At 49.9% G+C, this 12,295-nt stretch overlaps 1 protein-coding gene across 1 annotated transcript in view; it reads right to left on the bottom strand.

Annotated features, from left to right (window-relative positions):
• LOC306968375 (titin-like) overlaps nucleotides 1–9,855 on the bottom strand; it is a gene marked incomplete at its 3' end in the record, with an annotated part of 138,214 nt that extends 128,359 nt beyond the window's left edge. The window contains exons 1-7 of the mRNA XM_079563719.1: nucleotides 9,759–9,855; nucleotides 8,646–8,849; nucleotides 6,530–6,817; nucleotides 5,967–6,028; nucleotides 2,970–3,157; nucleotides 769–850; nucleotides 419–475 (exon numbers count right to left, since the gene is read on the bottom strand). Of these exons, the coding sequence (XP_079419845.1) occupies nucleotides 419–475; nucleotides 769–850; nucleotides 2,970–3,157; nucleotides 5,967–6,028; nucleotides 6,530–6,817; nucleotides 8,646–8,849; nucleotides 9,759–9,849 (972 nt within the window). The 5' untranslated portion in view covers nucleotides 9,850–9,855. The remainder of the gene's footprint in view (nucleotides 1–418; nucleotides 476–768; nucleotides 851–2,969; nucleotides 3,158–5,966; nucleotides 6,029–6,529; nucleotides 6,818–8,645; nucleotides 8,850–9,758) is intronic.
• Between the last annotated feature and the right edge of the window lie 2,440 nt (nucleotides 9,856–12,295).

Here is a 12,295-nt window from a genome sequence, read left to right as displayed (position 1 = left end):
GCCCTGATGACCCTCCCCTGATGACCCCGCCCTGATGACCCTCCCCTGATGACCCCGCCCTGATGACCCTCCCCTGATGACCCTCCCTTAATGACCCTCCCCTGATGACCCCGCCCTGATGACCCTCCCCTGATGACCCCGCCCTGATGACCCTCCCCTGATGACCCCGCCCTGATGACCCCGCCCTGATGACCCCGCCCTGATGACCCCGCCCTGTTGACCCCGCCCTGATGACCCTCCCCTGATGACCCTCCCCTGATGACCCCGCCCTGATGACCCCGCCCTGATGACCCTCCCCTGATGACCCCGTCCTGATGACCACGCCCTGATGACCCCGCCCTCGCTGATGTTCTCCACGAGCTGTGTTCTCAGCAGTTTGTCCAGTAATGTGAGTCTGAGGAGAAACGCCCACACTCACAGCGACCATGGAGGGCGGGACCACTCCTTCTTCTACAGGAAGTGCTGCCTCTGCCACCTGCACAAAGGTCAAAGGTCACACTTTAGTCAGGTTCATTCACCTTATTCCGGAGGCTCGCGTGGGCGTCGCCATGAACTGTGCCCCGCCCCTTTTCTCCTATGTGTCAACATGAGGCTGGAGACGCCCACATAACTCAGTCACTGCACGAAAACAAAGCCGTGTTTCGGACATTTTAACAAATCAGTCGACTAAACGTCAGAATGTTCTCCCTCGTTCTCCGTTTACATGAACCGGCCTCGCGCTCGACCGGAAGAGACAAAGCAAAAAGAGGTAAAGAACAGGGGTCTGACCTGTCGCTCTGGCTGGGGCTGTCCACTAGGGGGCCCCATCTTCTTCCATGGAGGAGGAACATCTGCAGCTCCTCCCGCCGCTCTGAAGACAGAGAGAAACAGGTTATAAAGCAAACTATATCACACAGGAGCACGGGAGAGGAGGGAAACTGAGGAGGGAAACTGAGGAGGGAAACTGAGGAGGGAAACTGAGGAGGGAAAGTGTGAGGAGGGAAAACGAGGAGGGAAACTGAGGAGGGAAACTGAGGAGGGAAACTGAGGAGGGAAAGTGTGAGGGAAACTGAGGAGGGAAACTGTGAGGAGGGAAACTGAGGAGGGAAACTGTGAGGAGGGAAACTGAGGAGGGAAACTGAGGAGGGAAAGTGTGAGGAGGGAAACTGAGGAGGGAAACTGAGGAGGGAAACTGAGGAGGGAAACTGAGGAGGGAAACTGAGGAGGGAAAGTGTGAGGAGGGAAAACGAGGAGGGAAACTGAGGAGGGAAACTGTGAGGAGGGAAACTGAGGAGGGAAACTGAGGAGGGAAACTGTGAGGAGGGAAACTGAGGAGGGAAACTGAGGAGGGAAACTGAGGAGGGAAACTGAGGAGGGAACCTGTGAGGAGGGAAACTGAGGAGGGAAACTGAGAGGAGGGAAACTGAGGAGGGAAACTGAGGAGGGAAACTGAGGAGGGAAACTGAGGAGGGAACCTGAGGAGGGAAACTGTGAGGAGGGAAACTGAGGAGGGAAACTGAGGAGGGAAACTGAGGAGGGAAACTGAGGAGGGAAACTGAGGAGGGAAACTGTGAGGAGGGAAACTGAGGAGGGAAACTGAGGAGGGAAACTGAGGAGGGAAACTGAGGAGGGAACCTGAGGAGGGAAACTGAGGAGGGAAACTGAGGAGGGAAACTGTGAGGAGGGAAACTGAGGAGGGAAACTATGAGGAGGGAAACTGAGGAGGGAAACTGAGGAGGGAAACTGAGGAGGGAAACTGAGGAGGGAAACTGAGGAGGGAAACTGAGGAGGGAAACTGAGGAGGGAAACTGTGAGGAGGGAAACTGAGGAGGGAAACTATGAGGAGGGAAACTGAGGAGGGAAACTGAGGAGGGAAACTGAGGAGGGAAACTGAGGAGGGAAACTGAGGAGGGAAACTATGAGGAGGGAAACTGAGGAGGGAAACTGAGGAGGGAAACTGAGGAGGGAAACTGAGGAGGGAAACTGAGAGGAGGGAAACTGTGAGGAGGGAAACTGAGGAGGGAAACTGTGAGGAGGGAAACTGGGGAGGGAAACTGTGAGGAGGGAAACTGGGGAGGGAAACTGTGAGGAGGGAAACTGGGGAGGGAAACTGAGGAGGGAAACTGAGGAGGGAAACTATGAGGAGGGAAACTGAGGAGGGAAACTGAGGAGGGAAACTGAGGAGGGAAACTGAGGAGGGAAACTATGAGGAGGGAAACTGAGGAGGGAAACTGAGGAGGGAAACTGAGGAGGGAAACTGTGAGGAGGGAAACTGAGGAGGGAAACTATGAGGAGGGAAACTGAGGAGGGAAACTGAGGAGGGAAACTGAGGAGGGAAACTGAGGAGGGAAACTATGAGGAGGGAAACTGTGAGGAGGGAAACTGTGAGGAGGGAAACTGAGGAGGGAAACTGAGGAGGGAAACTATGAGGAGGGAAACTATGAGGAGGGAAACTGAGGAGGGAAACTGAGGAGGGAAACTGAGGAGGGAAACTGAGGAGGGAAACTATGAGGAGGGAAACTGTGAGGAGGGAAACTGTGAGGAGGGAAACTGTGAGGAGGGAAACTGAGGAGGGAAACTGAGGAGGGAAACTGAGGAGGGAAACTATGAGGAGGGAAACTGTGAGGAGGGAAACTGTGAGGAGGGAAACTGTGAGGAGGGAAACTGAGGAGGGAAACTGAGGAGGGAAACTGAGGAGGGAAACTGAGGAGGGAAACTATGAGGAGGGAAACTGAGGAGGGAAACTGTGAGGAGGGAAACTGAGGAGGGAAACTGAGGAGGGAAACTATGAGGAGGGAAACTGAGGAGGGAAACTGAGGAGGGAAACTGAGGAGGGAAACTGAGGAGGGAAACTGAGAGGAGGGAAACTGAGGAGGGAAACTGAGAGGAGGGAAACTGTGAGGAGGGAAACTGAGGAGGGAAACTGTGAGGAGGGAAACTGGGGAGGGAAACTGTGAGGAGGGAAACTGGGGAAAGGGGGCGGTTCTTACTTGGACGGCGTGGGCGTGGGCGCCTTGACGTGCCGCACCGGTGATGGAGACTGTTGCCTGGCGCCCGCGACCTTGGCGACAGGGGAGGGGGCGGAGGGCGGGGACTTGGAGGTGGGTTTGGGCGGGACTCTGGGCGGAGTCTTTCGCGTCAGACCCACGGCCTCCATGTGCACTGTGGTTTCTGTTTTCTGTGGACGAGAGGCTCAGGTTAGGAACTTTATTCTTCATCGTCGAGGTGCTCCAGGTGTTCCTACGCCTCACGATATAGTTCCTCTTTTCATCACCTCAGAACATTCACATGTGTCCTTTTGTGTGACTAGAACTGGATCCTGTAAAGCAGGGTCAGCAACGTCAGGCCCGAGGGCCAAATCCGGCCCTCCGGCACAGAACCTCTGGCCTTAAGATGATTTTGAGAAACACTATTACACAAATCACAGAGTACTTTGAACAGTAGTGGGGCTGAATGGGAGAAAAATAGATGGAAATACTGTCAATGCGGCTAATGAGGCATATGAAGGACGTGCACTGGAAAAAGAATTATCGTTTTAAGGAAGAAATGACATAAATCTACTTGAATTAAGAGATTAAATCTAAGTTTTCATTAGATTTGGTCTGGTTTTGGATGAGATAAAACCTCCAGTAGTAGTAATTCTCTTAACTCAGATATTTTGTTTTTTGTTTTTTTATCCTTGTTCCATTGGTGCTATAGCTGTTGTATCTTGGATAAGTTCAAACTGACTCAAATTCAACATAGAAGAACTTTAATTCTAGCATTTATCTCATGATGGTATTTTTCCAGTGTTGTGCTTTACTTTGGGCCAATAATCAGCGGCTTCGGCCCTCGGTCTGTTTACAATAAAGAAAACAGCCTCCCTGCTGTAAAGGCTCCTGTAACTGTATTTAAACAGCTCGCTCACTTCTAACTCACCCCAGTTAGGAGCTAGACTTATGCTAGGAGAGGCTAATGCTAACAATATTAGCATGACTGAGTGCACGTGTAAAGACCAGACAGTTACTCATCAACTCGTCTAAGCTCAGGTAAGAACAGATCTCAGTTTGGAAAAACACTGGCCTCACTCTCCTGCTCACACAGGCTGCAGTTCAGCTTTCGACCTGAGAGCGGCGCTTTTGAGTCAGTGTGAATCCAACAGCTCTTTAAGCCGGCCTCTAAAACCTGGTCCTGGAACTCTCTGACACATTATTCGAGAAATTGTTGTAAAATAAAGCAGAAGCAACAGCATCAGCAGCTGGATCTGTCCCGGAGCAACAGCATCAGCAGCTGGATCTAAAGAGAGACGTTTATGTTGGTTTGACACTGGCCTAAAGTGCAGCTCCTCTAACCTCGGAGGCGTCGCGGGGGTGGAGGCGCGACTCTCACTTTCACACCTCGCAGACGCACTGGTCTGAAAACTCTTCTACACTTTAGTTTCAGTCGATTAAAAGTCACTTTAAACCTATAATAATCACAGGTAACAAAGCACAGACCTGTTGTTCTGGTGATTTAAATATTTGTTTGGATGATTCTAGTCTCTTCTTTTTATTTTCAAGCAGCTTTTAGATTTGGGTGAAGCCAAACTGGAGGAAAGGCGGGGTTAAAGAGAAGTGCCCACAGTGAGATCCGGGTGGAGCGAGTGTGAAACTCGAGCCCAGGCTGAACACGAGTGAGAACATCAGGGCTTGTTATGCTACAGTGGTTCTCCTCCTCATCCTTATCGGGCGTAGCTTTAGTGTTACAGCTGACCTAACCCCGTCTGTGGGTTTGTTGTGTGGAGTGCCTCAAGGGTCCGCTTTAGGTCCCGTCTTGTTTTTGTTGTACTTGATCCCTTTGGGAAAGATCATCCAAAGGTTCAGTGATGTTTCTTTCCACCTATTTGCTGACGATATCCAGCTTTACTGTTCCTTTAAACCGTCCGAAATCCAGAAGTTAAACTCTCTGCTCCATTGTCTAGTGAAAAAATAAAACAGTGGCTCAGCGATAACTCTTTGCAGCTAAATGCAGACAAAACGGAAACCCTGGTAATCGCACCTGATGATTCAATTCCAGGGATTAAACAGTTCCTGGGTGACTTAGGCCAGTCTGCGAAACCAAGCCTTCGTAACTTGGGAGTTATTTTTGACAAAGACATGTCATTAGTGCAGCACTGTGAGCAGATAACCAGGAACTGCTTCTTTCAGCTGAGGAACATTTCGAAACTTAGGAATATGGTCTCACGTAATGATTTGGAGCTGATCATCCATGCATTTGTGTCTTCACGTTTAGACGACTGTAATGGTTTGTTTTCATGTCTTAACAAGAAGGAGCTTCTCGACTGCAGTTAGTGCAAAACTCTGCAGTGAGAATTCTGGAGGACCCACATGTCCCCTATTTTAAACCAGCTTCATTGGCTGCCAGTGTCCTTTAGGATCGAGTTTAAAGTTCTGGTTCTCGCCTTCAGAGCTCCTTCTTATATCAGTGCTCTGGTCCAGCCTTACACCCTGTGAGGCTCTGAGGTCTGTGAGGCTCTGAGGTCTGAGGATCAGGCTCCTCCTTATATCAGTGCTCTGGTCCAGCCTTACACCCTGTGAGGCTCTGAGGTCTGAGGATCAGAATCTGCTAAAGGTTCCACGTACGAGTTTTCGTACTAGAGGCGACCGATCCTTCCAGGCTCTGGAATGATCGTCTATTGACTCGGTTGATTCTTTCAAAAGCGACCTTAAGACACATTTATTTGTTCAAGCTTTTATTTAGCTACTTTTGGGCTGCTGTGATTTCTGTGTATTGTATGTAATTTCTGCTTTTACTGTGTTGTGAAGAACTTTGTCCTTTGTCTGTGAAAGGTGCTGTATAAATAACGATTACTTACTTACTACTTACCACTTCTCTCTTTATTATTGCCTTATTGTCTCATTATTATTGTTTTATTGTCTCTTTATTATTGTCTTATTGTCTTATTGTCTCTTCATCTGTTCCTGAATAAAGGAATAACTCTGATTTGAAGTGTGGGTATAGAGACTGACCTTCTCGACTCGTCTGGACGTGGTGATTATCTTTGTCTTCTTTGCAGGAACGGCTTCTTCTCCTGGAAACACAGCACAGTCTGAGACCAAACACTCAAACTGATACGACCAAAACAAAGACAGAACTCAAACTGATACGACGTAAAGAGGAATAAAACAGGAGCTAAAGGAGGTGGAGGAGAGAGAGAATTGTTAGGGAGAACATTAGTAATAAAAACTAGGGAAACAAATTGACAAAACAAGAAAAAAGTGGGCAGTGTGGGCGTTGTGGGCAGTGTGGGCATTGTGGGCAGTGTGGGCATTGTGGGCAGTGTGGGCGTACCTTGCACCAGCAGCTCGGCCGTGCACGTGGCCCTCCCGGCGCTGTTGCTGGTGTTAGTGTGGGTGTTGTTGGTGTTGGTGTGAGCAGTGTGGGCGTGGGCAGTGTGGGCGTACCTTGCACCAGCAGCTCGGCCGTGCACGTGGCTCTCCCGGCGCTGTTGCTGGTGTTAGTGTTGGTGTTGGTGTGGGCAGTGTGGGCAGTGTGGGCGTTGTTGGTGTTGGCGTGGGCGTTGTGGGCGTACCTTGCACCAGCAGCTCGGCCGTGCACGTGGCCCTCCCGGCGCTGTTGCTGGCCGTAGCCGAGTACGTGCCGCTGTCCTCGGGGAAGGCCTCTCGGATCAGCAGGCTGTGCAGGTCTTGGTCTTGGATGATCTGGAAGTCGGCCGAGCTCGGGATCTCGGCTCCTTCGCGGTAGAACTTAACGACGGGCGTGGGGATGCCAGACACTCGGATGTCCAGACGCACCGCACTGCCCGTCCTCACGGTGGCGCTCTGGAGGCGCTGCACAAACACCGGCGGAGCGGTCTCAGCTGCAGCGGAGAGACGGAGGAGAGAGTCAGGAACATTTACAGGATCTGTTTAAACTCAGATATAAGTGTGTTCATGAACTCAGCCCTGACGTGTGACTGTGACACAGAGGCACATGTGGATCTGCAGGATCAAAAACACATCCCTGACGTGTGACTGTGAGACAGAGGCACATGTGGATCTGCAGGATCAAAAACACATCCCTGACGTGTGACTGTGAGACAGAGGCACATGTGGATCTGCAGGGTCAAAAACACATCCCTGACGTGTGACTGTGAGACAGAGGCACATGTGGATCTGCAGGGTCAAAAACACATCCCTGACGTGTGACTGTGAGACAGAGGCACATGTGGATCTGCAGGGTCAAAAACACATCCCGTCATCTGGTTTCTGGTTGTTTTCTGTAACTTCTGTGCTGGGGGGTCAGTGTGTGTGATTCCTGAGGGAGGTTTGTCCAGCTGCTCCTCAGCAGCAGGTGTGAGCTCCTCCTCAGGCCGTTTAAGAAGAACATTGGAGTGATGAGTCTGTGGTGTCGCCTCAGTCACTCTGCCCAGTGTCTCTCTTTAGGCCCTTCCTTTGGGAACTAAACTACCCCAGTCTGGACTCGTGGATCTTCTCTCTTCAGATCCAGGTGGTCCAGGCTCAGGATTAAAGGAAAACATGACTTCCTTGTTCTTGCCACATTTGTTGACATATAGATAAATCTGACATTGTGAATGTGCAGATCTGACGTCATGGATGTGTTTTCTGGTTCTAGATGATCAACATTTTAGCATCAAACAGACTCGTCACTGACACAAAGGACTGACAGTCACTGCCTTAGATTCACTCAGACTCAGGAGTTTCTGTGTGTTATTAAACTCTATGTATATATGTATATGTATATATGTATGTATATACTATATGTATATGTATACATGTATATGTATATGTATATATGTATATATACATATACATGGTTCTCTGGTTCTCTGGCTCTCTGGCTCTCTGGTTCTCTGGTTCTCTGGTTCTCTGGCTCTCTGGCTCTCTGGCTCTCTGGCTCTCTGGCTCTCTGGCTCTCTGGCTCTCTGGCTCTCTGGTTCTCTGGTTCTCTGGTTCTCTGGCTCTCTGGCTCTCTGGCTCTCTGGCTCTCTGGCTCTCTGGGCTCTCTGGCTCTCTGGTTCTCTGGTTCTCTGGCTCTCTGGCTCTCTGGCTCTCTGGCTCTCTGGTTCTCTGGCTCTCTGGCTCTCTGGTTCTCTGGCTCTCTGGTTCTCTGGCTCTCTGGTTCTCTGGTTCTCTGGTTCTCTAGTTCTCTGGTTCTCTGGTTCTCTGGTTCTCTGGTTCTCTGGCTCTCTGGCTCTCTGGCTCTCTGGTTCTCTGGTTCTCTGGTTCTCTGGCTCTCTGGTTCTCTGGCTCTCTGGTTCTCTGGCTCTCTGGTTCTCTGGTTCTCTGGTTCTCTGGCTCTCTGGTTCTTTAGTGCAGTGTTTTTCATCCACTAGTGCGCTGTGAGATATTGTCTGCTGTGCTTTGGGAAATTATCCAATTTCACCTGTTGTTTTTTTTTTAAACAAATGTATTATTATCCACAAATACTGTAGTGTTTGAGTGTCTGTGCTGGTGATCGGCAGAGTGACCACACTCTTCCATATCAGGGAGTTCTTTGAGACCGGAGCATTAGTGATGGAGGCGCTGTGGCGAGTGAGACTATACGGTTCCTATTCAAGACACTTTGAGGAGAACATGTTCTGCTGGTGGCGCCTCGTGATTATTTCAATGTAAAATGGCTGAACACAGGTTGAAAACAGTGCTTTAGCGTGGGGGGGGCGGGCACCTCGCGGCGCCCTGACTCACCGGTGACCAGCAGCTCGGCGGTGGACGTGGCTTGGCCCGTGGCGTTGGTGGCTCGGACAGAGAAGCGTCCGCTGTGCGAGGCGTTCACGGCGGGGATCATCAGGACAGCGCGGCCTTCGCTGAACGAGATCCTCACACCGGGAAGAGACGCGGCGGACAGAACCTGGCCATCACGGAACCAGCTCACCTCTGGAACTGGGTGACCTGAGGGGGCGGGGCACAGGAGGGCACAGGGGGGCACAGGGGGGGCACAGGAGGGGCACAGGGGGGGCACAGGGGGGCACAGGGGGGGCACAGGGGGTCACAGCGGGTCACAGGAGGGGCACAGTGGGTCACAGCGGGTCACAGGGGGGCACAGGAGGGTCACAGCGGGTCACAGGAGGGGCACAGTGGGTCACAGGGGGGCACAGGGGGTCACAGGGGGGCACAGCGGGGCACAGCGGGTCAACACGGGTCACAGGGGGGCACAGGAGGGTCACAGCGGGTCACAGCGGGTCTTAGCTTTCAAATCAATCATTCTCTCCAGTGAAGCAGCGAGTTTAGTGAAGAAACGTTGGGCAGAAAAGTTATTTTGATTTGAATGTTTAAAACAGGAAGTGACATAGATGAAGGTAAAGCTCACTTTGACTCTTTTCCCATTGGCTAAACATGGTCGCCACGGCAACAGTTTAAAATGGTTTGCCTTCAACTATGTCACTTCCTGTCAGTGTCCAATCAGGAAGTGAAACTATAAATAGTCAACCTAAAGAAAACTGGGAATGAACTTAAGCGAAATAAATAAGTATATAGTATAGGTATATTTGTGTATAAATACTCACGCTGACTTGTGTCTATTGTAGTAAGAAGTACAAGTATACAGTATCACTTTTTAGGTTCGTTTTGGCAGACACTAAGGTTAGAGATGTTAAAGATCTTTTACCTTTACATGTTTCAGCGCCATCTGCAGGCCGTCATCAGAAGTGGATACTTCTGATGACGGCCTGCAGAGGGCGCTGAAACATCTCTAACCTTAGTGTCTGCCAAAACGAACCTAAAAAGTGATACTAGAATACAAGTAAACACAATGAACGTACGAAGTTTATAAGTATACAGTATTTGTGTATAAATACTCACCGCTGACTTGCGCTTGGAACGTCGCGGCACTTCCCTCTAGTGCCACGACGCTCTGCAGCGGCTGCGTGAACGTCGGCGCTTGGGTCGACATGTCTGCGGCACCTGGAGAGAGAGCAGGGATTTACTACAGGCCTCGAACGCATCACAGAGAGAGAGAGAGTGGGGATTTACTACAGGCCTCGAACGCATCACAGAGGAGAGAGCAGGGATTTACTACAGGCCTCGAACACATCACAGAGAGAGAGCAGGGATTTACTACAGGCCTCGAACGCATCACAGAGAGAGAGAGAGCAGGGATTTACTACAGGCCTCGAACACATCACAGAGAGAGAGCAGGGATTTACTACAGGCCTCGAACGCATCACAGAGAGAGAGCAGGGATTTACTACAGGCCTCGAACGCATCACAGAGAGAGAGCAGGGATTTACTACAGGCCTCGAACGCACCACAGAGAGAGAGCAGGGATTTACTACAGGCCTCGAACACATCACAGAGAGAGAGCAGGGATTTACTACAGGCCTCGAACACATCACAGAGAGAGAGGGGGGATTTACTACAGGCCTCAAACACATCACAGAGGAGAGAGAGAAAGGGGATATGGGACATAGCTCCTAATCAACGGTTAGTTAGCATCAGAGGTCCCTATGCTAAAGTGGCTATGATAGTTAGCATCAGAGGTCCCTATGCTAAAGTGGCTATGATAGTTAGCATCAGAGGTCCCTATGCTAAAGTGGCTATGATAGTTAGCACCAGAGGTCCCTATGCTAAAGTGGCTATGATAGTTAGCATCAGAGGTCCCTATGCTAAAGTGGCTATTATAGTTAGCATCAGAGGTCCCTATGCTAAAGTGGCTATGATAGTTAGCACCAGAGGTCCCTATGCTAAAGTGGCTATGATAGTTAGCATCAGAGGTCCCTATGCTAAAGTGGCGATGATAGTTAGCACCAGAGGTCCCTATGCTAAAGTGGCTATGATAGTTAGCATCAGAGGTCCCTATGCTAAAGTGGCTATTATAGTTAGCATCAGAGGTCCCTATGCTAAAGTGGCGATGATAGTTAGCACCAGAGGTCCCTATGCTAAAGTGGCTATGATAGTTAGCATCAGAGGTCCCTATGCTAAAGTGGCTATGATAGTTAGCACCAGAGGTCCCTATGCTAAAGTGGCTATGATAGTTAGCATCAGAGGTCCCTATGCTAAAGTGGCTATGATAGTTAGCATCAGAGGTCCCTATGCTAAAGTGGCTATGATAGTTAGCACCAGAGGTCCCTATGCTAAAGTGGCTATGATAGTTAGCATCAGAGGTCCCTATGCTAAAGTGGCTATGATAGTTAGCACCAGAGGTCCCTATGCTAAAGTGGCTATGATAGTTAGCATCAGAGGTCCCTATGCTAAAGTGGCTATGATAGTTAGCACCAGAGGTCCCTATGCTAAAGTGGCTATGATAGTTAGCACCAGAGGTCCCTATGCTAAAGTGGCTATGATAGTTAGCATCAGAGGTCCCTATGCTAAAGTGGCTATGATAGTTAGCACCAGAGGTCCCTATGCTAAAGTGGCTATGATAGTTAGCACCAGAGGTCCCTATGCTAAAGTGGCTATGATAGTTAGCACCAGAGGTCCCTATGCTAAAGTGGCTATGATAGTTAGCATCAGAGGTCCCTATGCTAATGTTGCTATGATAGTTAGCATCAGAGGTCCCTATGCTAAAGTGGCTATGATAGTTAGCATCAGAGGTCCCTATGCTAATGTTGCTATGATAGTTAGCATCAGAGGTCCCTATGCTAAAGTGGCTATGATAGTTAGCATCAGAGGTCCCTATGCTAATGTTGCTATGATAGTTAGCATCAGAGGTCCCTATGCTAAAGTGGCTATGATAGTTAGCATTGAGGCTCCTCCCCCTAACTCCTTCCTAAGTCACAGACCAATTCGGACACTGCTTATCATGGCGGACGCTGACGCACATCCTCTGACCAGTCTGCTCGTTTCGGGCGGAGCCAGCGGTCCTGATGTTACGTCTGGGCCTTGAACGCACCACGAGCAAAACGATCCCTCCTCGAGGTTTATTTACAGAACATTTAAGAAAGTGACCAAAAGCTGCTCAGGCTTGAGACAAAAACTAATGAAGTAACAGGAGACGATGGAACTAACACGGTTCAATCAAGGAAAAGTTCACAAAGCGTCGTAAACATGATCCTGTTTCAGCGACATCTCAGTCACAGCCTGTCCTGCTACACGTGGACACCAAACAGCACATGTTCTCCAGTTCAGCTTTACCCAAATCTAAAAGCTTCGTGAAGCAAAATGGAGACGAAACGAGGTTAAAACCAATAAGGAACAACACACCTGAACTCAAAGTGACAGTGATGCAGGTCTTAGGTTTCAGCTGGAGAAGCTTTTAGATTTGGGTAAAGCACTCGGTTAAATGAATCTAAAATGATCCTCATGATGAAGGTTTGATCACAGACCTGTCAGTGTCGCTGCGGCATGTTCCTCCAAATAAAACCAGAGAGAGCGAGAGAGGACTGAAGAGCAGGGGCCTG

Source organism: Gobius niger, assembly GCF_951799975.1.
Source record: "Gobius niger genome assembly, chromosome: 9".
Lineage (NCBI taxonomy): Eukaryota > Metazoa > Chordata > Actinopteri > Gobiiformes > Gobiidae > Gobius > Gobius niger.
Note: the sequence above shows the minus strand (reverse complement) of the source record. Positions and strands in the feature narration are given on the sequence as shown.